The sequence below is a fragment of the Choristoneura fumiferana genome, chromosome 19, assembly GCF_025370935.1.
Source record: "Choristoneura fumiferana chromosome 19, NRCan_CFum_1, whole genome shotgun sequence".
Lineage (NCBI taxonomy): Eukaryota > Metazoa > Arthropoda > Insecta > Lepidoptera > Tortricidae > Choristoneura > Choristoneura fumiferana.
This window is the reverse complement of record NC_133490.1, coordinates 11,346,566-11,372,651: the sequence shown is the minus strand read 5'-3', so window position 1 is coordinate 11,372,651 and position 26,086 is coordinate 11,346,566. Positions and strand designations below refer to the sequence as shown.

Below are 26,086 nucleotides of genomic sequence, written 5' to 3'. Positions count from 1 at the left end.
ACAGTTCATAGAGCTTGAAACATCGACTAAAGAAAGGTAGAAGATTATGCGTCAATCAAACAAAAATATTAGAAATATCTATGGTTCATCAGCGAATCTTCGCGTGTGTGACTCCGTGGAAGATATTTTTAATTCATATTTAATTATAGATTTATTTGTTTATACGTCGAAAAGAATATAACGGAGGCGTGCGCGTTAACCAAGACGCTCAGTCAGCGCGGTATGAATGCGGAAACATGTGTTCCGACGTGAACATTGTAAAGTGATGACACGATCAGAAAGTGCAACAACAAATCCTAATTGCCTGTGATTGGGCTTGTGGGACTTGTAAAATAGTGATAAAAATACATGTGGAAGTTGTAAATCTTATCTGAATGTGGCGGCGGACAGCCCGAGGGCCTGTGCGAGTGATGGACTGAGATTTTGTTCCGGTTTGGTTTGATTTGATGGGGTTGTGAAGTATTTTGGAGCGAACTCGACCTTGGCATGGCGAATCCAGCGATTAGTCTGGCCTCGTTCGATCAGAATGACATGTCCAGGTATATAGAATCTAATTATCTTGTGAGCATGGGACAGTTAAGTTATAGTAATCCAACAGGTTACTGGGCTAATTGGTTGATTGAGCAGGTGTGATTACTTGTCTTATTTGACTTGAGTTGGAATGCCTTAATTGGAGGAATTATCTGGTTGCTAGAGAGAAAAGTAGGGTATAATTAGTTAATACATTCTTGCAGCATTTGAAAAGATTATGCTACTTAAAAAATTAAGATTTACTCAAGTATTTTTTTTTATTTACGGTAAAAATTTAAGTTAAGTAAATGTAATCTCTCTTTATCATAATGATGGCCAATTGACCACTATATATCTAATTGATAAAATACAAAACAATTATGAAAAAAATATATATGAATATGTACTTTTTATCATAAGAGGAAATAAATGTCTTTAAACCTAACTGTAAGACAGGAATGACCCTGAAGAAAGAAAGCTCCAGTTGCTATATAAACATAGTTTCTATCTAATAAGACAATATGTAATAGTAAAAGGGACCCGATTTTAGGACTTAGAAAATTTACGAGCAAAAATTTTACATCGGGTTCTGCCTTTTCGCAGAATTATTATTTGCCAAACTCAATTTTCTCCGAAACGAAATTTTTTCTCATTGTGTTTTCTTATGCTTTTATAGAACAGAACACTACCACAAAACAAAACACAGATAGTTCAGAAGTCAATCTCCTGTATTGACTTCACTTTTCATACCTATGCTCGGCGGTCACTCTAAGGTTGTCAACTATGGCTTATGCACCAAAAAACTATCATGGTTGTGGCACTTGTGTCTAGTTTGATTTATTGTTGAGAATGAAATGGGAAGAATGGAAATGTAAATTAATAAAACTAAAATATTTTAATTTTAATGTCACTGTATATTATAAATTTGTCACAGAAAATATTATTTAATAAACGATTATTTAATTTAAACAACCGTCCACTGAACAGTTATAATGTTGCTACTTAATTGCACAAAAAAGTTTCACAGACGCGTGTTTCAAGCGGATGGCACTCGCGCTCGCATTGGTCCCAACCGGTCCGAGATATTGTGTCCTTGAGCAGCGTCTATGTATGCGTTGCTTGAGCGCACTTGTATCGAGATTGATTTCTGAACTATCTATGTTTTGGGACGCTACTGTTAGGTTATTCTTGTTTTATGAAAGTTCATAAAAAAAAACATGGTTAAAATAAGTAATAAATAAAATTATGAGTTGGGAAATTAAGCAGTTTGGCAAGTGAAACAGTTGGAAATCTTGAGTTGGGAAAAGAGATCCACTTTACACACACTATTAATTGAATCACTTCCTAGATGGGAGCAGGTTTTCTCACAAAATAGCTATGGGTAATTTTTTGTTAGAAAACTTTGTGTGTATTTGATTGTTACATCTTCGCCATGAACTATATATATAGTTTTACCCTCAATATAAAAAAAAAAAAAAAAACTTCATTCACCCTTTAAAAAAAGTTAATTCACATTCTAGTAAATAAAAGGTCCTAAACATAAAAATTACCATTTTCACCCATATGGATGGATAAAAATATATTTAGTGCTAAATTTTTTTCATTCTGAAATATTGTTTATTATTAAGAATGCTACTTAAATTTAAAATAGTGGCAAAACCTAAATAAACATTAGAACTCATTGTTTCCTCATCAAGATTCAAATACCCATTGTTTGTTATTTTTCTTTTTGTTAAAGTAATAATGAACTTTCATGAAAACAAACATTAATCAAATCAATACAATTGATCCAATACTGTGTCAAATTAAAAAATACAGTAGCAAAAAAGAAATATTTTACTTACTAAAGTCTATTGGAAACATCAGTCATAACATCCGCCTGGAGATATCGTTTCTTATGTGGATTACACACAGTGGCATGCATTGGGACGATTCCAGGGTAGGAAATTGACCCAATACACTGCTATGTACACAATACACAGAGTAGAATTAAACCAGCATGGAGCCTATGAAGTGGTGTTGGGCTGGCCACGTCTGTCGCAGGACTGATGAACGGTGGAGCAGACGAGCCCTCGAATGGATTAAACGGATGGGAAAACGTAGTGTAGGGCATCCTGAGGCTTGGTTGACGGGCGACTTTAAGAGGGTCGCTGGCGGCGGATCCAGCAGTGGACAGCTGTAAGCTGATGATGATGATCATCATAGGTCCTCGATTTTGCGTCCAGTTTATGGCATTCAATAAATGAAGAATAGCAGATCATTTTGATGCCGTCTATTTCTTTGGTTTCGGTTTCGTTTTGAATTTGCGGTGACAGTATTGTACCTACATTGATTTGAATAGTATTTTCATATTTCTGTCTAAATTGATATTTTTAACAATCAGAAAGCATTGGGCCCTAGACATTTGGACCTGTATCATTTACTACTGCTGCATGGCTAATCCGCAGCTAGATATGCAAGGATATTTTAAGATTCAATCACTATTATAACTATCACATTACTCTTTTATGAGTCTTAGATTCTTCAGCATCCTATATACTATGTAAGTAAATCTATTTATACACTGTGGTGAATTACTAATTTATTTACAATATGTACTTAATCATGCTAATAATGTGTAGTAAATAAACACATAATACATAAATGATGGCAAAACAAGATCTTCCTCAATATTGTCCATGTCTATAAAATGTAAAACATTAATAAACATCCTGTGTTACAGTGGAGTAACAGCATCCTATATACTATGTAAGTAAATCTTTTATACCTGTGAATTACTAATTTATTTACAATATGTATTTTTGCTAATAATGTGTAGTAAACAAACACAGTATACATAAATGCGAAAACAAGATCTTCCTTAATATTGTCCATGTCTTAAAATGTAAAACATAAATAACCCTGCGTAAAGAAAATTTGCTGCCCTCTTGTTTATGTTATGTTGGGACAGAGTATAGTCTTTTGCCCATAAGGCTTCTCAAAAAAAATGCGACAGTATACTGCAGGGCTACTACGAAATTCTAAAATCGAAGTTTGCGTCGTTAGGTCCCACTGACACATACACTATTTATAATACGAGAGCGAGAGGGACGGTACGATACGAACCACTGATCACGATTGAGATGCTTGAACTACCCAGATACATTGTTCCTATAGATGCCCAGCACATGAGCCGAAACTGTTTCATTCTAATGAAATTACTTTGCCTTAAAATAATACTCCATGACCTTAATAAATTTTATTGTTATAGCAGCCATTTATTTCGACTGCCATCTAAAAATACAGTCCACTTGATATTGTGTGTCTGTTTTCATCACCAGTGCAGTTTGAATTTATATTTGGGCAGTATTATTGGCTTGGAAGACTTTTGGAGCTTATTATGTCATTGTAGCTTTGGGCTTGTTTGAATAACATTTGTAATGACTCTACTGACCATTTGTGAACTTGCCACTCACTATGTGACAAGAATCAGCAATGTAAAAGAAGACTGCAGTGTAATTTTCGAGAATTCCGCGGAAATTTATTAAAAATCCCGAAAATTCAATTTACCTGCCGGAATTAATTATTTACGCGGGGAAAGGCTGCGCTACAAAATAGGTATTATAAAGTTAATAAAAACTTTTTCATTTTTCATCATCATCATGTCAGTCGAATCGAAAGACGTCCACTGCTGGACATAGGCCTCCCCCAAGGCTCTCCACTCAGACCGGTCTTGTGCTTCCGCGATCCCGCGATCTTAACCAGATCGTCGCTCCATCTTGTTGGAGGTCTACCGACAGCTCGTATACCGGTCCGCGGACGCCATTCGAGAACCTTCTGACCCCATCGGCCATCAGTCCTGCGAGCAATGTGCCCCGCCCACTGCCACTTCAGTTTCGCAATTCTTCCGGCTATGTCGGTAACCTTAGTTCTACTGCGGATATCATCATTTCTGAATCTACTTGCATTTTTACTTTCGTGTGATGTATTGGGGTCACTGATTTACAGCTAGAACAATCCGCGAACTTCCGGCATCCCATAAAAATGAACTATCCCCGAGCCAGTTGAACCCGCAGTTAGCTTTAACCGGTTTACGACCGCCCCAGATACAGTGGAGACAGGTTAATTACGCTTCAGACGTAAACATGGCGTAAAACGTAAACAGGGCTTGCATCCTGAGCATTGATACCATCCATACCATGTCGTGCATGGTATGATAGTGTCACACACATAGGTACGTATTTCGAATGATGACTGATAAAGCGCGCCAAAGTCCGGGAATAGCCCGTGACGTCACGTCTAAATAAAAAATGTAACAGCGTGACGTATTACACGGATTTTTCCGTTTTTTTTATTGTATGTTTGATGTGGCAACTTATACCCTCTTGGTTTCCGACAGTTCCATGTTTTTATGTAATACTGCTCCGATCCTGCAGGGCTACTACGAAATTTGAAAATCGAAGTTCGTGTCGTTCAACACTTATACTATTGAATATGAGAGCGAGAGGGACGGTACGATACGAACTTCGTAAAGCCTAGTGGTTTGACTTGTGGTCTCTCAAACATAAAAACGTGGGGTCAATCAAGCACGGGCTCACAATTCGTGAGTTTTTCAAAGTTCATGTGCGAAATTACATTTCTTTGCCAAGAGCTTTACGGCGAAGGAAAACATCGTGCAAAGCACAAACCTGCGCAATTTAATAGTGTGTGAAGTTCTCAATCCGCACTGGGCCTGCGTGGGAATTACAACCCAAACCATCTCATTCTGAGAGGAGGCCTGTGCCCAGCAGTGGGACGCATGGGTTGATGATGATGAAGTAAACTCTCCATTGAAATACGTGCCTATATCACGCCAGCCTCAAACAAATGGTGAGGGTGAAAGCTATGTGAAAACACTCGTAGCAGTCTAGCAGTTTACTTCGACGCTTATCTTTGCATGCGAATGTTAGCACTTTCTTTTTAATTGCAAACAATAATTTCGATTTTTAATGCTCTGTGTTAAGTGCTCGATTTCCAAATTCCAATATCGAAGAGGTTTATAATATGAAAAGTCTTATCCGCGGCTTCGTACGCGTACAGATCTATTGATTAATGTTTTGACATCGTATTTTGTCGGATAAGTTCGTTATCTTGCTTCCTCAATTAGCTTCATTAAGCCAGTTGAGGAAGCAAGATAACTAAGATTTTTTTCCGACAAAATAAGATGGCAAAACATTAGTCAATAGATCGCTAAACCAGCCCTAGCAATTGAACTAAAATTGCGGGATTTTGCGAAAAAAATAGATCCTGAAATTAACTGCTCTGCTTACACTGGCTATTGGTATATATGTACCTGGGCTAATATTCGAGCGTTTTGAACGCGCGGTCAACGTCATTAGAGTCCCACGTTTATTAGCACAACGGAAAGACAAGTCACAAGAATTTTAATCACACTAAATTCAGCATCTGTATTGTCTTACATTAAAAAAAAAACTGTAAAAACGCTGAATATTCGCCCCCCTTCAAATTAGTACGGGACCCTCGGTGCGCGAGTCCGACTCGCAAGGCCGGTTTTCAATGTACAGTCAAGTGTAAAAATATGTACTAATTCAAAGTTTCAAAAATATGTACCACAGATTCTTATTCCGACGCAATAAGGCCGTAGTAACATATTTTTGAGTGGTTCAAATAGACACATTTTTGCACTTGACTGTACTTAGCCAGTTTCCAGTATGAGTCGCGGTCCGGATAACTTTAGGAATCACTATACTAATACAAAACCATACTTTAGTCATATAATCATCTTTGTTCAGACTTTAGCCTCTTAACAATCCTTAATTGCGTCTAATAACAAAAAGCGAAACGCGAAAACCGCTAATTTGCTAACTTTTTCAGCCTTGGACAAAAAGAAGCTGTTTCATTGCCTTCTGAAGTACAGGTTGATGGTTAAGAGCTGTCACGAATGGATTTAATGAGTGAATGAAAGTATCTGTGTGTTACTTTGAATACACTTCACACAAATGTGAAAATGTCATGTCAAGGCATGGCAGTGGCATTACTTTCGTTCTTTCGTTCAATCCATTCGTGCCAGCTCTTGTGAATCGAACTGTACAGAATGGATTGAATGAGTGAACGATAATGTCTATGTGTGCATCAAAATGATTAACCGGTTGATTCAATAAGTGATAATCGTGTTATAAGAAGTTACACACGCGGAAGACCAGACACAATGCTTGGTACTATGAAAATCGAAGTTCGTATCGTACCGTCCCTCTCACTCTCGTGTTAAATAATATAAGCGTCAGCGAGAGGGCAAGATATGAAGTTCTAATTTTGCACATCGTAGTATAGGAGATCTTATTCTACGAAGCTGGGAGCGCTTCCCGATTTCGCAAAGACATGCCTTTTTTTTGTCTTCATAGTGTCTATTTGTAATGTGAATGTCCTGTAAGTTTTTGCGAATAGTGAATAAATGTTTCTGTATTTCTATTATATACTTGTTTCCTCTTCTTCCGGTGCCCTCTCCTATCGGAGGTCGGCGATCATTAGGGCTATCCTAACCTTAGAGACTGCCGCTCGAAAGAGGGATCTGGTACTCATTCCGAACCAGTCTCTAAGGTTTCTTAACCAGGAGGTACGTCTACGGCCAGGTGGTCTGCGGCCTTGTATCTTCCCCTGGATAATAAGCTGAAGCAGACCATACTTGTTGTTACGCATTATATGCCCCAAATACAACAGCTTTCTCATTTTTATAGTACCTACGTATCACTTCCAAGCTTTTATTCATTCTCTACAATACCGTATACTTGTTTACAAAATATAATTAGGCCCCTGTGGAACAGTACTTACACAGTGAAAAGTGACATTATTTTTGTTTATTCGCCAGCTCTTGAGGATCGACCTGTACCTACTACCCTCGTCGTTTCCTCGTCTGTTTGTCTACCTAATTACAGCTGACAGGAAGCAAATAACTATCATGGTTTTCCTTAGGCCAAATTTGGTTGGCACATTTTCCATATTTAGTTTCTGTTATTATTTTTAGAAGCAATTTACGGTAATAAAAATAAAGTTAAAATAAATCTTACATATTTGAAAGTTACAGATCTAATTTAGTAACATCCGGGATTTAGATTCCACTACTGAGTGCGATGTCAAAAAGAAAGCTATTTTTATTTTTAATTTAATTATATTTTGTCCGGGATTTTTTAGGACATCCTTATAATTTTTAACACACTAAATTTGATATAAAATACTTATCATCATTAAGCAAGGTGCAAATCCTCTCAGAGCGGTTACGCATTACGTCCGATGCGAAACTGGTCCGAATGCGTGAATATACGGTCCGGAATATTCGTAGAAGTATTTATATATGGTTCCGTCGTCCGATTTCTCTCCGATCTAGTCTTTCGCAACCATACAATTAGTTCTACGACTACTCCGGATCCTATTTTCACGGATTTGGATCCAATATAGTGCATAACTGGCTAACTGCACTTATTCGGATACTGGCCTGTTGCTCGCGACTCCGTTTGCGTAGAATTCATTTATCGCTATCCCGCGCGGGAACTATGCAATTTTCCGGGATAAAAACTATCCTTTGTCCCTCCCCGGGACACCAACTGTCGGCATCGAACTTTATCTAAATCGTTTCAACGGTTTGACGTCGTGAGGAAACAAAGAAACAGACTTACAAACTTCGCATTTATAATATTAGTGGGATTAGTGGGGTTTGGATATTAGACTTTTTTTAACTAGCCTGGTTATAGTGTCCCACTCCTAGGCAAAGACCTCTGCTCTGCTCTGCTCTGCTCTCTGACTTTATACTATTCGATGTTTTTTTTTATTTTTTCCTTCTAATGTATTTTATGTGTATCGAATATGTGTAAATAAACGTTTCTCTCTCTCTCTCTCTCTCTCGATCTCCACACCTCGGTCTGGCGCAATTTCAGGCCAATCCCTTGCATACGCGTCCAAAGCGTCCCGCCATCTCCTTCTCGGTCTACCACGCCGTATGGTGTATTGTACGAACATGGTGGCCCATGAGTTACGTTCTGTTTCAGCTGGTACTTCGCCGGACTGTCCCGGCCGGAGGCGACGCGGCTGCTGCTCAGCGAAACGGAGAGCGGCGTTTTCCTCGTCAGGGACTCCAGGACGATACACGGTGACTACGTGCTGTGCGTCAGGTAAGAACTGAACAATAGCAATGACTGAATTCACGTCAGTGAAAATACAGTGGTAAAAATCTCTAAGGGCCCACGCTAACTGACGCGGGTGCACGGAGCAGGCGCGCCTACAGGGAAAACGCGTCGCACGCGCGTGCGTACGTTTAGCGTTGCTCATACTATTTTTCTATAGGCGTCCACATTACATACACACACATACATACATTACATACAGTGGCATTTTTGATGTAGAAAGCTGGCCGTCTGGAATAAACATACATTTATGATCCCGAAATCATGCCGCTAGTTTAGAGACATGAAGGTAATTTTACACGGGTGATCTTCATGCAGCTTAAAGTTTATAAGACTGTGTTTGTCATGAACCAGTAAAAACTCTTAATTTACCTATCCTCGCTCAGCGCAGCTCTAGTGGAAACAGCTCAGACGAGCGAGGTTTTTATATATACAAAACAAGGGAAGGATGCGTGCGAAAAATGAGTTGTGCGCGCTTCGCTCCCGCCTCGCCCACCGTAACCTGCTTATTTGAAAAGAGCCCTCTACACGGCCTCGTTTGGAAGCGGTTGTGCCGGCTCGCCGAGCACGCCCTCCACAGTCAGGGCGAAGCTGTTACGGTGCTAACACCAACAGCAAAACCATGTCCAAAAAAAACGCCCTCGTTATGCACCCTCGGACTGCTCAGCTCCCTCGCACATCTCACAACGTCACTGTCACAACGTTCCACATCATCGCACCGCTCAGCTACGTCTTACATCCGGTAGGAACGCAGCCTTAACGATCTCAATCCTGTTCCCACAGAGAAGATGACCGCGTATCCCACTACATAATAAACCGGGTGGTATCAGCTGATGGGTCCACGCGTTTCCGCATCGGCGACCAGCTGTTCGCGGACATGCCGGCGCTGCTCTCGTTCTACCGGCTGCACTACCTGGACACGACGCCGCTGGTGCGGCCGCTGTCGCAGGCCAGCGTGAAGGCGCCGCCACAGCCCCAGGTGTTGGAGGTCGTCGTCGCCAAGTTTGACTTCTTCGGGAACGTGAGTATGATTTAATGGTTTACGGCCTGTTTCGTCTGATTCTCTGTTCTTCTAATGAGTCGATTCCCCGTTCGTATGTCTATGGCTTTGTTTCATAAACTAACCGGAGGCCGTATTGCCTTACGTTTCTGACGCTCACTATCGCAGTCAAATGACAGATTTCGCATACAAAAACTGTCATTTGATTGCGATCTCGAGTTTCGAAAACGTTAGGCCTCTGGTTGTGTCGGAAACTTGAAAAAGCGCAGGTTCGGTTAGAGTTGCACAAGGCCCGAAGCGCCTCAGTGGCGTTAGAATAGGAGCTCCGCGGAGCAGAGCTCCGTCAACTTTTGGTCATAGAATAAAATTGACGAACCAGGAAATGAACAAACGAAGACCGACTAGTCACTAGACGAACGGGGATTCGGACGACGGAAAAGACAGCAGAGAGCTGATGCGCCAGCGCAACACGCATTTAGGAGCACAATGGTTAACTGTACCAGTTTAGCAAATCCTAACAGCATTATCTCCTAGTTCCGAAAGTCGGCAGTCATCATAGATACACCTATCCTGACACGAAACTGTGATCTTCTGGTCATTTTGAACCTTAGTTTGTTGACTGAAGTTCAACTTCTTTTCTATTGCCCTCTTGTAAATGGTAAATGCGAGCGCATAAACCGATGAATGAAAACAAAAAAAAAACGATGGTCGCTCCAATTTTTGTCCAACCCCTCCGTCATCTCAAATGTCCCTAAAGTCTTTCCATTTCATATTAAATGATATTATAACGGATAACTCGCGTCTTAAATCGAGTTTAGCTCGACATGTTTCGCGCTATTTCGTGGCCCTTCTTCATAGGAGCACTCTCTTTCCATTTCCTCTAACGTCGACCTAAATTCCCTCGCATAACTCGACACCCTAAAATCTCATCGCGTATCTCCATCCCATGCGCTATTGCTACACTATTATTAGACGTGCGACCGGTATTTAGGTGCTGACTAACACAACTAATCATTTTCTTATTCCAATATGTTTAAAATAACTTGCCACGTGTCCGGTGAATTTAGATTTCCTTGTCCATTCTGCGTTAGTTATTGGGGTCGCAAGAGAATAGTTGCTGCTTTAGGAATGCTCGCGTCTTAGTAACGACAAGCTTACTAAGTAATATTTGCTTCACTTTAGTTTACATATTGACTTAATAATACGAGATTTTTTTCAAAATAGTGAAGAAATGTTTTTTTTTTCTTTTGACCATTGGCAATGACTAAGTTATTTATACCTATAATAATAATAATAATTTATTCATCAAACAACATAAATCCATTTATTTGTTAGTAAACAACTTCCAAACTACCCCTACCTATACTTTACCTATACTTTATGAAAAATTAATACTGGTGCTCAACACGCATACCTACTGATCAAGTTTATTGGTGTGGCACAACTAGATTAAACTCTGAAGTCAGCAACCTAAATAGTTTCAATAATAAATTTGAAGAAGTAGTGATACGAAAAAATATAGAAATTGGTTTCTATTAATTGACTTTTCCATACAAAAAACAATGATAACCTTTTAAGCCAAAGCTGTTGATCAACTATACCAGGTGTGTTACCCTCCATAGTATACATTTTGTTAGGGGCGGTGACTGTTTGCGCCGCTATTGTGTCCCGGTGGTGAGATGGCCTAAGGAAGGTTGCGTTTCCACCAGAGAGAGACATGCTAGGATGCGTTGCGGAGAATGTGTGAACACATCCTCCCACGTCTCCGGCGGAAACGCAGCCTTAGACAATCTGAATCAGCAGCTTCATTGCACTGTTTTATTTCCGTCAGGACCCGGATGACCTCCCCTTCCGGCGCGGCGAGCGTCTGATGGTGGTCGGACGCGACGAGGAGCAGTGGTGGACGGCGCGCAACGCGCAAGGCCGCACCGGATCCATCCCCGTGCCCTACGTGCAGCGGGTACGTACTGGGGGGGGGGCAGTGGGTGACACCTTAGTGATCACAACCAGGGTCATCTGGTAGCGTAGTGAATGGTTTCGTTGCTCTGATTGCGTTCAAAAAGCGTCAGAGTAGTGTAGTGGTAGGGTTAGTTGGGTTTGTTATGCGTGTGCGTTCTCACAGAGTGGAGATAGCGGAGCGGAACACACATTTGTTGCATAGGCGTAGCTGTCGTGAGGTCGCGGGAGAGCAAAGTAATTGTTTATAGTTCATACACACGTATAAAAAGGTGTTTCGGTACAAATTGCCGTAACCATAAAACCTAAAAGGTACAAATACAAATACGTTTATTTGTCAAAATAGGTGAAAACAGGGGGATATAAATGACAGGTTATTTTCAGTAACACTGTTGCGCCATAAGGCACACAAATAGCCACAGGTTCAACATTCAGCATGCTTCTTCCGCGTGTCTTGGAAAAAAGTTGTTATCACAGGCCCAAAGTATTTATTAGGCTGTCAAAGTCAAAATATCTTTATTCCATTTAGGCTATAACAAGCACTTATGAATGTCAAAATAAAATCTTCCACCGGTTCGGAAAAAACCTCCGTTTGAGAAGAATCCGACAAGAAACTCAACGAGGTATATATATTTTTAAACAGATTTACAATATTATTAAATGATATCTATACATCACAAGTATTTAACACATCAACTGCGTTTCAAACAGAGGTGTGCGAGGAATTCGTTTTTCATGAACCAATAGAAACACTTCATTTACCTCTAGCCTCGCTCCGCTCTGCAGTTTCCACCAGAGCGGTGCTGTGCGAGGATAGGTAAATGGCGTTTCTATTGGTTCATGAAAAACACATTCCTTGCACATCTCTGGTGGAGACGCAGCCTTATCCTACTAATGTTATAAATGTGAAAGTTTGTGTCGGAATAAAAGAGGTGATGAAAATCTTTGTTAGTATTTCCATGACGTTAGCTAATGTCTGTAATATTGTTTTACAGATTCTGGAACCCTCTGGAGCGCCGTACCCGCCAAACGAGGCTCTCACCCAGATCGGGGACCCTCCCAGCCCTCCGGCCAGCAATAAGAACCCGGCACGGACTAACATGCAGGTATAATTATCTGTGAGAAAATAATTAGGCCTCGTGTACACGATGCCGCTCCCGCACCGACACCGTACCGCCGCCACGTGCCTCGTGTATGTGGACGATTTTACACGCTTTAATTCGTACTTTCCTACTTATATTATAAATGCGAAAGTTTGTGTGTGTGTGTGTGTGTGTGTGTGTGTGTGTGTTTTTGTTACTCCTTCACGCTAAAACGGCTGGACGGATTTGGATGAAAATTTGGTATATATGCGTGCGAAGCCGCGGGTAAACTCTAGTTGTCTATATTTATTTTATTAAATTAATGTTATCTGAACTTTAAATTAGTTAAACTACCTATCCTAAACTTTTATCACAAACTTTTATGTAACTTGCTGTGTATATACAGTTGAGGAAACTGAACCACGTACCTTTGTGCTACTAAACTAAAGTCGTGTTGAGATCCATTCTTAAGAAATCATAGCGAAATTGTTTACGAAAAGGTTCCACCCTCCCCACCCAGTTAAAATTTGGCGTACTTATGTAAATCTGGTGATAGTACAATAATCTTGCAGCGACATCCTGGTGATCCGGCCAGAATCGTTGCAGGTCGTACGTAGCTCAATGCTTGATGGTACCGACTTGAAATTTGGTACGGAAGTGTAGGTTTAGATAACAAATAAATGACATTTTAACAAAAACTTATTCCATTTGCACTGAACAACAGTAAAGGCTTTTACCACTCATGGATAAATTGTATTTGACAGATAAATGTGATGCCGTCTCCGTCTCTTCGGACCAAACAAACAGAGACGGCCATGACAATCTATTTCACAACACTGGCGACCGACCATCAATCATCGTAATTATTAAGTGACGTTTTTTATCAAATAAATACTGCACCTTTAAAGACTTTTATTAGTTTACGTCAAATTAATGGCATGTAAACTTCGGATATCTATAGAAGAGCTGTTGCAAATATTAGAAAAATGATAGTTCCCTATTTTTCCTAAAGATGCCATCGTACAATTTAAAGTTTTGGGGGGTTTCAACAACTCTTTAGTATGTCCGTACTCTACTGCACCCGAATAACGACTACCAAAAGTCACCTAAGTATGTAGTGTGTGACAACGCTCTACGAAGCCGAAATCGGCCGAGTCTCTTTCCAAAGAGCTATGTGCAATATTTATGCGCGGGTACTGTACCAGTGGTGCAATGTGTTGTGTTGTGTTGCAGCGTACACTGCCGGCGTTGGCGCGCGTGCGGCAGACGCGCGTGCCCAACGCGTACGACCGGACGGCGCTGCGGCTGGAAGAGGGCGACATCGTCAGGGTAACGACCTACTATAATATACTAGCTGTTGCCTGCGACTCCGTCCGCGGAGCGTGAGCATAAATTGCTTAGCAACTGTGTTAAAGTAATTAAAAATTAACCCGTGAAGTACTTTGTTATTGGTTATTGTGTAGTAGCTCCGTTGGTCAAATGTGGTCTTCATCATTCCACTTCACCAAAAGCAAAAGCAAATTCACGAGTTACCATTAAATATATCCAAATTACCCCTCTAATACACAACCCTCCCTCGATTTCCTTAGGATCCAATCAGATCCTAATTTGGTGCTTATGGGACCGAATTGTAGGCGAATTGTTTCTAATTGACGACCAGATGGCCTAGTGGTTAGAGAACCTGACTACGAAGCTTGAGGTCCCGGGTTCGATTCCCGTGTCTGGCAGATATTTTGTATGAAAATATGAATGTTTGTTCTCGGGTCTTGGGTTGTTTAATATGTATAAGTATGTATTATCTATATAATTATATTTATCCGTTGCTTTAGTACCCATAAACACAAGCTTGCTAAGCTTAGTTCTGAGGTAAGAAACATGAAAAATAAACCGAATGCATAACCTCCTCCTTTTTTTTGAAGTCGATTAAAAATTGGCAATTATGTGGAATTGTAGCACTTCAAACAATTGTGGTATAGATGGCTAGTCCTTTAGCCGCCTTTTACTACACCCACGGGAAGCAATGCGTCCGTCAGTCCTATACCATAACCGGGTGTGGCACAAACTTTCGCTGACGTATATTTTAATTATGTTGCAGGTGACTCGAATGAACATAAACGGGCAATGGGAGGGCGAGTTAAACGGCCGGACGGGGCACTTCCCCTTCACCTACGTCGAGTTCCTCGACGAGAACGCCGCCAGCTAGACACACAGGACAAAGGCCATTCCACCTGTAAAGTAACTTTTTGAAAACCTAGTGAGCTGAGGCTGTATCGTCTAAAGGTGCGACCAAACCGCTGCTTAAAAAACGGTGACGGCACGGAATCGCAGTGACGCACCGTATGCGCACCGTTTTTATCGCATGCTCTCCACGCCGCTGCTTAAAATACGGAATTGCAACGTGCCGTAAACGTCAGGGCTTCACCGAACAAGTCACTGCGATTCCGCACCGTTTGCGTATTTTAAGCAGCGGTGTGGAAAGCATGCAAAAAAACGGCGCATATACGGCGCGTCACTGCGATTCCGTGCCGTCGCCGTTTTTAAAGCAGCGGTTTGGTCGCACCTTAACGCAGGGTTTCCCAACCTTTATTTCGCCGAGCCTCCCCGAACCAAAAATAATATTTTCATGCCCCCCTTAACCCCTTACGCCCAGAGTCTTTTATAAAGGACTTATTGTATCGTGAAATACTTAGGCGCGGCTCACTCCGCGATTTTATTTTCCGCTACAAGTAGATGTCTGGGGCCCCCTAGAGTGTGCTATTCCACTACACGTGCCGCGTGCAAGTGAATACGAGTTATGCGATGGACAGAGAGGCACGATTCTTATGCCTAAAAGTCACATTTGTACGGCAGTGAGGCTTCTATACGTTACTTATTCTGTGTTTGAACATCAAACTGGAATAACATAAAGTTTGATGTTCATGAGTCAAAAATTTGACATGGGCGTTAGGAGGTTAAGTTAAGTTCGGAACAGTTAATTTACGTACGCTACCTATTACGGTGACGAGTGTTAACTTGGGGCCCATTTCGTGGAAAATCCCTTTGGATTGTCATACAAAATGACAGATATTAGATTTTAAGTCCCAAATTAACGCTCGTAACTGTATCTACCTAGTTTTTTTTTTCGTAACTGCACACGGTACTGTACTCTTCCCCCCCCCTGACATTTATCTACGCCGCCCTAGGGGGGCGTGCCCCGCTGGTTGGGAAATCCTGGTCTAACGTGATGACGTTCGCGATCGCATCCATCGTTTCTTTCTACCCTCATCTTACCGTGTGACAGAAAGAAGTGAAAACTATTGTGATCGTGAGTTAGACAATAAGGCGGATTCCAAGCAGCCTGTACAAACAACTGTAATTGAGGTAACTGAGTACGCCGGTTAACTTGTGGTAGCAGCCATTTAACCCGTTTTAACTATACAGGCCGTGAAAGTAGTGTGTTGGGTGAAAGTCTAAAGATAGAGCATCTCAAATGCATCCGAATTATAAATATATATAGGTGTTGCCCGCGACTCCGTCCGCGTACAAGTATGAAAATAATATAATTCCTAATCGTCGAACCGTTTCGAAGGAGTTTGGTCACAAACATTTTTGACTTGAGAATTTATTTACTAGATATTTTATGTGCATTGAGTTGATTCGATAGTTCTTTATTGTTAACTCGAAGCCCATCGGCTTATTTTCGACTCAGAATTTTTTTCAGTTGTTTGATGCTCCTTTGACATTGACATTGACATTTCGCTTGACACCTCTTTCTAGTACATACCTGACCTCTCACTTTACGAATACGTGCCATATCGTTTAACACGAGAATCACATTCCATTTCTTTCTTCTATATAATAGAGAGATGAACGTGAGGCTTCGTTTTTTTTCGAAGGACTGTAGCGTGAACATTTTTAAGTATTTATTTCAAGTCTGTTATGTGGCGTTGAGTTAGATGAAAATCATATTTAATACACGAAAACCTACCATAAATATCGAGCATGCCACAGTGTTGTATTTTTCGTTTTTTCAAAGGTGTTTCGATGACAAAACATCTCAAAACACAGACATTTTTGCCCCGTACGCATCTCATTTAATTAAAGGCTGCAAAAATCGTTTACAAAGAATCTAATTATTAACTTTCTGTCACCCAAAAACTATGAGATTTGACATTTCGGTACGACAAGAGATGAACGCAATTACCGCGCGTACGTTAGGTAATATGACGTCAGAAGTTCATAATCTTGATGTGACAAATGTAATTGTCAAATTGTTGGCCACGTTAATGATTTAAGCACAGATTTGATGTCATCTTCCCATAGAAGCCCCACTGTATGAACCAACTGAACCATGATCCACGTTGGAACCTTTTCATAGGGAAAGGTCATAGGGATATTGATTTGCTTAACAATGGAATCATTATGATACTGTGAGATCGTTCTACGATGGTTCATGATTTTAATAGTCAAACCGAAATACAGACATACCAAATAATATCCTTGGGGCTATATATTGAAATCATTGACATCTATGTACCTTACGGCACTAGACTGGCTGTTTGGAACAAAGCGCGCGGCGCATCAATCATCAATATTACTTTGACACAACCCCTGTCACGGACGTCAACAAACTATAGTGAAAGGTGCACAAAACCGCGCTGTGAACAAATTTTGTGCGCCGTTTTGATGTAGGAAACATGGAGTCTACATAGATGTCGATGATTTAAATCGTTGTTTATTATTTAGTTAAGTTACTTTGCCCACCGATACGGGGCCTGTGCATGTTAATTATTTCTCCCCTCATTTTAAAGGCTGACCAGGAATATAAAAAACCTGACGCGAGGGCAGCACTTCATATTGACAACGGTGTCGGTGATGTTATTTAAAGGAATATTTTCTAATCTCTCAGACTTTTTCTATGACAAATACTTTTATACATTGTGAATTATTTTCCTTCCAAGGCTATGGATAATCTTCGCCATTTTAACGATCAAAAACACAAAATAACACTTTTAAATACCACGCGGAAACAACGTCAAACTTTGACAGCAATAGACAGATGACATTTGAATTTAGTGTTACCAGTGCAAGAAATTAGTTCTATTGGTTTTCCGCAATATGGCGAGGTTTTTTATAATTCTGGTCAGCCTTTAATTAAACTTAGTTCATCTTCTCAATTAATTTGCAAGGGCGTGAAGTTGCGATTAATGTGTCTTTGTAATGAGGGTTTCTTGACAGACGAAAATCGCTAGATGGCGTTACTATCGTTAGGTCCGTTTGACGTAACGGTCTTGCTTGCGATTGGCTCATTTAGTTATTTTAATCACAAACGTGCAAATGTCAAAGTTATCAAATAGACCTCACGACACTAGGGCCAACTACCCCTCACAAAACCCCCTCATTTGTGTCTCCATTTAATTCGTATACAGTACAGTACAGTCGAGTTCATAAACTTGTGAGCAAAAATTTTATCAAAAATATCTGGACGCGACTCTATTCTAAACAGCATAGAAGTGTGTTCACATATTTTGATTAAATTTTTGCTCACAAGTTCATGAGATCGACTGTACGTGAAATATCAGGGCGTGCATTCCCAGGCATACATTAATCACACTCTCATAAGATAGTCGTCTCGCTTTATCAATGAGTGTCGGAACAAGACAACTGTACCTTTGCAATACATTGAAGTATTTGAGCGGATGGACTGTACTGTCTTCCTATTTTTTTCTTATGGCAAAGTTTTAACAGTGACTTGCAATGTGTTGAGACGGAGTTTGGTACCCTATTTGAAATACATAGCCGAAACGAATTCCGTGTTGGATCGGGCTACTGTTGGCTACGGAATGTAGACCGAATTGTCGATGTCGCGAAAGAGTTGGTTGCGAAAGAGAGGTCACGATTTTCCTTTTCGTTTTGTCAAAAACAAAATCAAGCTTTTATGGTCTAATTTTACTTATGCCATCGAAAAATAAACGTCTCCTAACTGTTGTATTATTTTTTAAACAACAAAATGAAATGCTACTTTTATTATAGAAAAAGAACTGAAAACAATATTTAATTTTTTATTTATATTGAGATTAATCAGAACACGTAAACTCGTATGTATTTCGTCGTAACTAAAAAATTGCATGTTGTATTTTTTTTTTATTCAAAGTTTGCATTTTCTAACATGCATTTATGAATCTTGTTGACTAGGTGATACAATGCACTTTTGCATGTGCAATAAATTAATAATTGTGCTTCTTACATTCTTTATACATTGACGCATGTATGATTGTGCGTAGAAAATTCAGAGATATTTGTTCTTATTATTGCGTTGTGTTAATATTTTTTATTATATTTTTGGACTGTGCGTACCAAACAACATTAGAATTAAAGTTGCGACCAAACCGCTGCTTAAAAAACGGTGAGGGCACGGAATCGCAGTGACGCACCGTATGCGCACCGTATCGCATGCTCTCCACGCTGCTTAGGACGCAGTGGCGTTACCGAACAAAAGTCTTGTCGTTTACGGCCCGTCACTGCGATTCCGTGCCGTCACCGTTTTTTAAGCAGCGGTTTGGTCGCACTTTAATATTGCTGACAACTGCACTAACTGTCAAATTTAGGGTTGCCAACTGTAAGTGGTGAATTTTCTGTAATTTTAAAAATGTCTATGCGTTTGGCCATTTGCCAATTCCGACAGATTTGTCAAGCAAACAATGTTTTAATTATCTTATACCAAAATGTCTGCTTCTTTATCTCACTGTAAATGGCGTGGCCTTAGATTTTTGGACAAACTTAATGTGCAAATATTGCATAGCATTGTGTGTGTGTGTGTGTGTAAACAAGTTTAATGTTTGAAAACTAGAAACATTACTCTCTATGCCGAGTGAAGCTGTCAGCGAACACAACCCTAATATTGTTTGGTACGATAACAGTTAACATATATTTCAATTTACTAAATTTCGTGAACTTTTGAATAGACCTTTTTATTTATACCAAGGAATTGAGGGTAACATACATCGAATAGGTGTTGTTCGATTTTTGTACCAAACGTTTATATAAAATAATTATTGTACTACTTAATTATAACCTATATTTTTTTTACGTGGGCTTGTTCACAAGTAGTTTAAAATACAGTTTTTGTAATTAACAAAATGTCACGCTCATGTGACTACAGTAAAAATGCTTGGCGATTGATTGTAATATTTTAATACTAAGGGCGTACGCTAGCTGCGGTTTGCACGGAGCGGGAGCCTATGGTACAATAGTGCGAGCAGCGCTAACTGCGCGCGTCGTGTGCATAGGACTGTACCGGGGATGTTACGGAGTTCCGATTCCGTTTCCGTTAAGTCGGAACTTCCGTTTGATATAAAACATCCGTACCTTTGGAAACGGAAGTTATATCGGATGTCATTGCTTAGCACGGCGACTGGACATGAGCGGCGTACATCAAAAACATACAGAGGGCTAATTATGTAACGTTTCTGACTCGCGATCACAATCAAATTACAGTTTTTGTATGCGAAAACTATCATTTGATTGTTTACGCAATAAACCCTCAGGTTTAGTAGACCAACCCTTAACACCTTGTCCACATATCACTCAGGCTCCGATTCTGGTTCCGGTTCCGTTTTCGGTTCCGATTCCGTTTCTGGTTCCGATAAAACCACATCCGTTACATCCCTGGATTGTACCTGCACCCACCCGGAGGCGTGCGCCCGCGCTTTGCACCCGCGCCGGCTAGCGTAAAGCCTGAATATTCAAGTGATTGAAAAAAATATTGGAATGGAAACTATTGTTGTGACATATAAACTCAATTTAGGATAAGTTGCAAAAGCGAATACAATCACGTTTGCACGGAAATATATTTTAAGATAGTTATAGCTTGGTTTCTTGAAACACAAGTAACAAGACGGGGTACTAGAAAATTATGGATGAAACTCCGTCATTGGCGCACATTTTCTTTTTTCATCTTTATGGAGTTACCCCCTTATTCATAAACGACAATCAAACCTATTTTAGTTAAAATGCCGCTAAAATTCGTTTGTCCTTATCTGCCACTTCGACATTTGTATTTGTTAGAAAGGGACAAAGCATTTGTTAGTTAACATAGGCTTGTTAAGTTTTATGAATAAGGGGGTTAGTCTTTAGAGCACTAAAATTAATTTACATGTGACTATTGCTCGTCCTTATGCTTTCCTTTACTGTGAAGAAAAACATCGCGAGGAACCGTGTAATAATGCTGAAGTTCCCAACCAGCATTCGGCCCGCGTAAGAACTGATAAAGACTCTTGAGCGTAAATTTTTCTTTGCTTTCTTCATTTTATTATTTATTAATTACCTTATTGATTAGGTACTGAATGATAAATTCCAGCTATACTTTAATTTTATAGTTTTATATCTGTGGTTCTGTTCAGTTAAAGAAAAATACAACGTGTTCTGTCCTACTTTGTTTGTGCTTCAAGTTACCACGCGCCCCGAAGTAATTCTTCCAAAATAACGATAGTCAATATTTTTATAACAATTGCTGGTGCAAAAAAGTATTTAGTTTAGTATTACATAATAATTATGTAGTTAGTCGGCCATGTTTAAAACTGGGGATACTATTTTGCTTCAATGTAACTTTTACGTTTGGTAAATGTTAATGTGCAATAATGTGGTCGGGTCCATTCTGCTAGTTAAAAATGTGTAATGGTCTTAATGTTTTGGATACGATCACACTTATGGATAGCGGATCCACAAGTTCTTCTGAGAGAAACAATAAAGTTATCTTTTCACTTTAACGCAGTTGTAATGTGGGTTTTTGGACAGGTGAAACATCGCTAGATGGCGTTTGTATCGAGAAGTCCGTGTGACGTTACATACAGTCCTGTTTGTGATTGGCTCATTTATTTCACCAATCACAGACGTGATGCAAATTTATGTCAAAGTTTTCAAACGGACCTCACTATACTATAATAGTCGGCCGTTGAGAAGTCAATCCTGACTCCTGTCATCCTGGTACTTAATAAGTCAATGTTTTTGTTTTTTCACTTATTTAGTACTAGCTTATGCCCGCGACTTCGTCTGCGCGGACCTAGGTTAGGTTAGGTTAGGTGGCGCCGTCTACTGGAATAAAAAGTATCCTATGTTGATCCTTGGGGCTTAAACTATCTTTATACCAAATTTCATCAAAATCGGTTCAGCGGTTTTGACGTGAAAGCGTAACAGACAGACAGACAGAGTTACTTTCGCATTTATAATATTATATAAGTATGGAAGTATGGATTGAAGTGACACGTGTCAGGATTAACTTCTTAAACTATTATAAACTGGCCTGCCACAGGAACCTTCCTTATGTGAAGTAATCAAGAAAAAGTGGATAGAGAGCTTTTGTTTTATACCAATCATGGCTGACTATGTAAAATATTGATACATTCAGGTAGACGCTAATATTTATTCCAAATTTGTATTTTTAACTCGCATAAACGCAATCTCATTCTGCGGCACTCGTTTAAAATTATCCGTTATGAAAAAAGCGTCCACCTGAAGTTAGTCTATGGTATCGAGAATATCACGATAAGTATTGGGAATGTAAATACCAAATGTTATCACTGTATAGTATCGCTATCGATTATCTTTTGAGATTACGTGTCATATAATGTATTATATATTGTACTTTAAGTCATTTAAAAATCTAAATTTGTCTAATTTTTTAATAAGTTATGTGTAACGGCTTAGTAATAAAGTTAAGGAATTACAATGTTTTTTTATTTACCCTGTTAATTTATTTAACATTTAATAAGACCCCGTTTATTGGAGCATACTACCACAGAATCAAAAGCAGCTCTCGAATACATACCTGACAAAGGATATTTTTGAAGCTAGTAGTATTTTTAATAATGACAATAAATATTGTAACTTATTACTAGAACAATAAGGTTGAATTTCCAAGTCAAAGCATGTGATCGCTAAATCGCCTCTACCTTTTTAGGGTTAATGTAATAAAGAGATATATTAAAAACTTAAAATGACTAATAATTCAAACCCAAGTAAACACTATTAAATTAAAGAACTCCATTATGGCTCGGAGCTTGAAGGTGTTTAATTACGCAATATCGTCATGTTATTAGCCATAAAGGGCACAATTATCAGGTTATCCATTATTGTTTTTTTTTCCGGTCGACTATTACTCTGTCACACATTAACCGCACCAGCCATTTAATTGGGAACTCCACAAGTTGTTTACGTACTTCGTTTTTTTAGCATTAGAAAGAACGTAAGCGATCTTGACGTGCCTTTTTTAATTGAAAAACACTTGAAAAATAAGTCGTAGCAAATATGTGACAATTAGCAAACATATTTTATGATCATTTACATGCTTTTGGTATCATAAGTAATAGTTAGTACCTGGGCGACTGAGCTTCGCTTGGGCTAAAACTCGATAACAAGCGTTTTCCCAGAGATAAGACCAAGCTGAATCGATTTTTCATCCCCGAAAAACTCTTCATACCAAATTTAATCGAAATCGTTGCGAGCCGTTTTCGAGATCCCAGAATATATATATTAATTATGTACCTGCAATAATTGCTCGTTTATAATAGTTATAGTTACTGTTTCTTAGAGTTCCGTACCTCCAAAGAAAAAGAACGGAACCCTTATAGGATCACTTTTTGTCCTTCTGTCTGTCTAGACCCTTGGAGGTATCAAACTGAAATTTGTATCAAATACTGAGGTCTACTGTCCCTTGAAGCTGTGAAAAAATCAAACTTCTAAGCCAACGCAATCAAAAGATGCAGCCGTTTATGCTGCAAACTTCCGCAAATTTTCGAAACTCGCAAGGGAATCAAAACTTACAGGGTACTTCCCGTGAACTCAGAATCTTGAAATTTGGTATGAAGGTAGCTATTATAACACAACCAACTAGAAAAGTCTGAAAATCTTGATTGTTTATGTCTGTCTGTAAATATCAATGACCAATATAATCGGACCCCACACTGCGTACCTTGTGCTTAAGAGTAGGGCCCTGCATACACTGGATCTATTAAATCACTCGGAAAAAGCGAGTAATATCTTCAAGACACTATTCCCGTTTACTTATACACCTATAAACGTGTACGGAACACTCAGTGCGCCAGTCCGAATCGCACTTGCCCGGTTTTTTTTTTACTTTTTTCAATACATAGACTTAAGATTTTTTACCCTTTTTCTAATGCTAAAAAACGAACTATAGTGTCACTTATAAATAATTAAATTCTTTAAAAAAATTAAATCACATTTATTTATTTACATATTACGAGACAATATGGACTTAAGTAATCTCAGAGTAAGCAAAGTTTGTGTACCGGGTACAAGACAACGAATTATGAAGTTACCCCTAAAATCTAGATAATCATAAAAGTTTTGTAGGTATACGATATAATGAAGCGCCCTAGTTTTCATCCTTCGTACTCTTTTCGTACTAATACAAGAAATAGTGTCAGCGGGGCATTCGAAGTTCGTGTCGTTCCGTCCCTCTGACACTTATACTATTTAATACGAGAGTGAAAGGGACGGTACTGTCGCGGAGTATCCCTAGGTTCACAGTAAAATTTATAGCGACAAAGTATTTAGTCTAGATTTCAGGTATATCAGTAAACAAAGCATCTTACTTTCAACTAGGAGTGTATACCTTTAAAGTACTCACATTCCTTTCAGCAACGGAACCCTCAGGTTCCTTCGGAGGACCTCCCAACTCCCCTTATAGTCCATCCCAAGCCACCAAGAGCCTGGCACTTCGAGCTCAATGTTACATTCAATTCGTGTTTCAATATTCTGTGCCATTTCGGTTGCTTTCAACTTTACTTATGCTTTGTCTTCTGATTGCCCATTCATATTTTCAATAAGACAAATTACTCACTGAACTGCAGGTGTTGAAATTCAGCCGGACTTTCCAGTCACTTCAAAAACTCACCCTCCTGGTCAAGCTTATTATTTCTTCTATTCATTTTATTCTCTCTCTCCTGCAATCGTACCAACATTAGCATCCCTCAGTAGGGTTACTAGCCCACAAATTTATTAAGATGTGTCTCTACTTACAGTTTTGATGTTTTCGCGACAGTTCGCGACAGGTACGATACGAATTTCGGAGTAGGCCCTTTGATCACGATGAACCTCACGTGTTAAAATTCTGGTTTTGTGCACGCCACAAACTCCCTGATGCGATTATTGAAGTCTGACTCTATGATTTAAAATATTATATTCACTTCTCATGCTTGTAAAGTTCGTATTTATGCTGGATCTAAGCGACAAAGAATGACTTTATGCTCTAGTGCATAAAGTAAAATCTTCGTCTAAGACCACAGTCACAAAGAATGAATAAGTTTCTACATATATACATAAGTATAAAAATGTCAGTAACAATTTTCTACTAGTTTGGTGCCTCAGCACGAGCCATCAGGAGTGAAACTATAGTCGTCTACCTCACCTACATACTATAAGTATAATTGGGCTTCAATCACTCCTGCTGGCGCGTGCTGAGGTACCGACTTCAAACTAGTAGAAAATTGTTTTCAAGGTTTTTGAAGCCGGTTCAATATTTATTAAAAAAAAATGTTGATTAATTTTTAGTTTTATAATAATATAAATTATTAAAAGTCCGTTCCATTTTTTGTTAATTTTTTTTTCATAGTTTTTAGTGATTTGTAGCCAAAGAGCATCTAGCAACGATTCATTAAGCTCAAACACAGCATAGTTAGATAATTTTATAACAGAGTACCGGTACCTACGGTCTTCTTTATCAGGGTCCAGTTCACCAAATGATACTTTCGGAATGTAAATACTTGATTTGATGTTGAAAATGCCAAAATCGCTATAGGTGTGCTTTAAAAATTCGAAGGTTGCCCTCGATTTCTCTAAGATCCCATCATCAGATCCTGACTTGGTGTCAATGGGACCACCTCGGAAGTATGACCTTTAGAACTAAAAAAGAATTTTGAGATTCGGCCCACAATTGTCGGAGTTTTCGCGTAACGAACATACAAAAAAAACACTCGAATTGTGAACGTCCTCCTTTTTTGAAGTCGGTTAAAAATGTATGATTATATAGTAATGTATAAATAATAAAAGATACATAAAAACTGAACGATTGTTTCCACTGTTGCTATTTATTTCAGTTCCTCGCCGTCGAAGTCGAAGCAACTAAACCCTTTTCCCCTCGAAGTATCTATCCACCCTCGCCGTACCGGCTCGGGTGGCTATATGAACGTCTTCGAGGAAAATGGCTCATTTTATCGTCTTGTTGTACAATCTACTATTATTTTAAAAACCCTTTTGTTTTCTCTCCAAGATATGTTTAAAATTTCCCGCTCAACGTTTCGTTCGTTCGTTTCTGTGGTTATTTGACGGCAAAAAAAATGGCAAACATGGAGAGCATTGAAGATGGCATCTGGAACTGTCAAAAT

General features: G+C 39.3%; 1 protein-coding gene across 1 annotated transcript; it reads left to right on the top strand.

Moving 5' to 3' along the window:
• The first annotated feature begins 77 nt into the window (after positions 1-77).
• On the top strand, positions 78-16,228 carry Crk (Crk proto-oncogene, adaptor protein). Its single transcript, XM_074102847.1, has 7 exons — positions 78-539; positions 8,529-8,651; positions 9,447-9,684; positions 11,495-11,623; positions 12,615-12,725; positions 13,935-14,030; positions 14,797-16,228. The coding sequence occupies exons 1-7, from the start codon at positions 487-489 to the stop codon at positions 14,902-14,904; spliced, it is 858 nt and encodes a 285-aa protein (XP_073958948.1). The 5' UTR covers positions 78-486; the 3' UTR covers positions 14,905-16,228.
• The last annotated feature ends 9,858 nt before the right edge of the window (positions 16,229-26,086 follow it).

Excerpts from the sequence above, each read along its gene's own strand:
- Crk (XM_074102847.1), top strand. The coding sequence starts at position 487 with ATGGCGAATCCAGCGATTAGTCTGGCCTCGTTCGATCAGAATGACATG. Across the intron at positions 540-8,528 it reads GATCAGAATGACATGTCCAG|CTGGTACTTCGCCGGACTGT; the intron begins GTATATAGAATC and ends GTTCTGTTTCAG. Across the intron at positions 8,652-9,446 it reads GACTACGTGCTGTGCGTCAG|AGAAGATGACCGCGTATCCC; the intron begins GTAAGAACTGAA and ends CTGTTCCCACAG.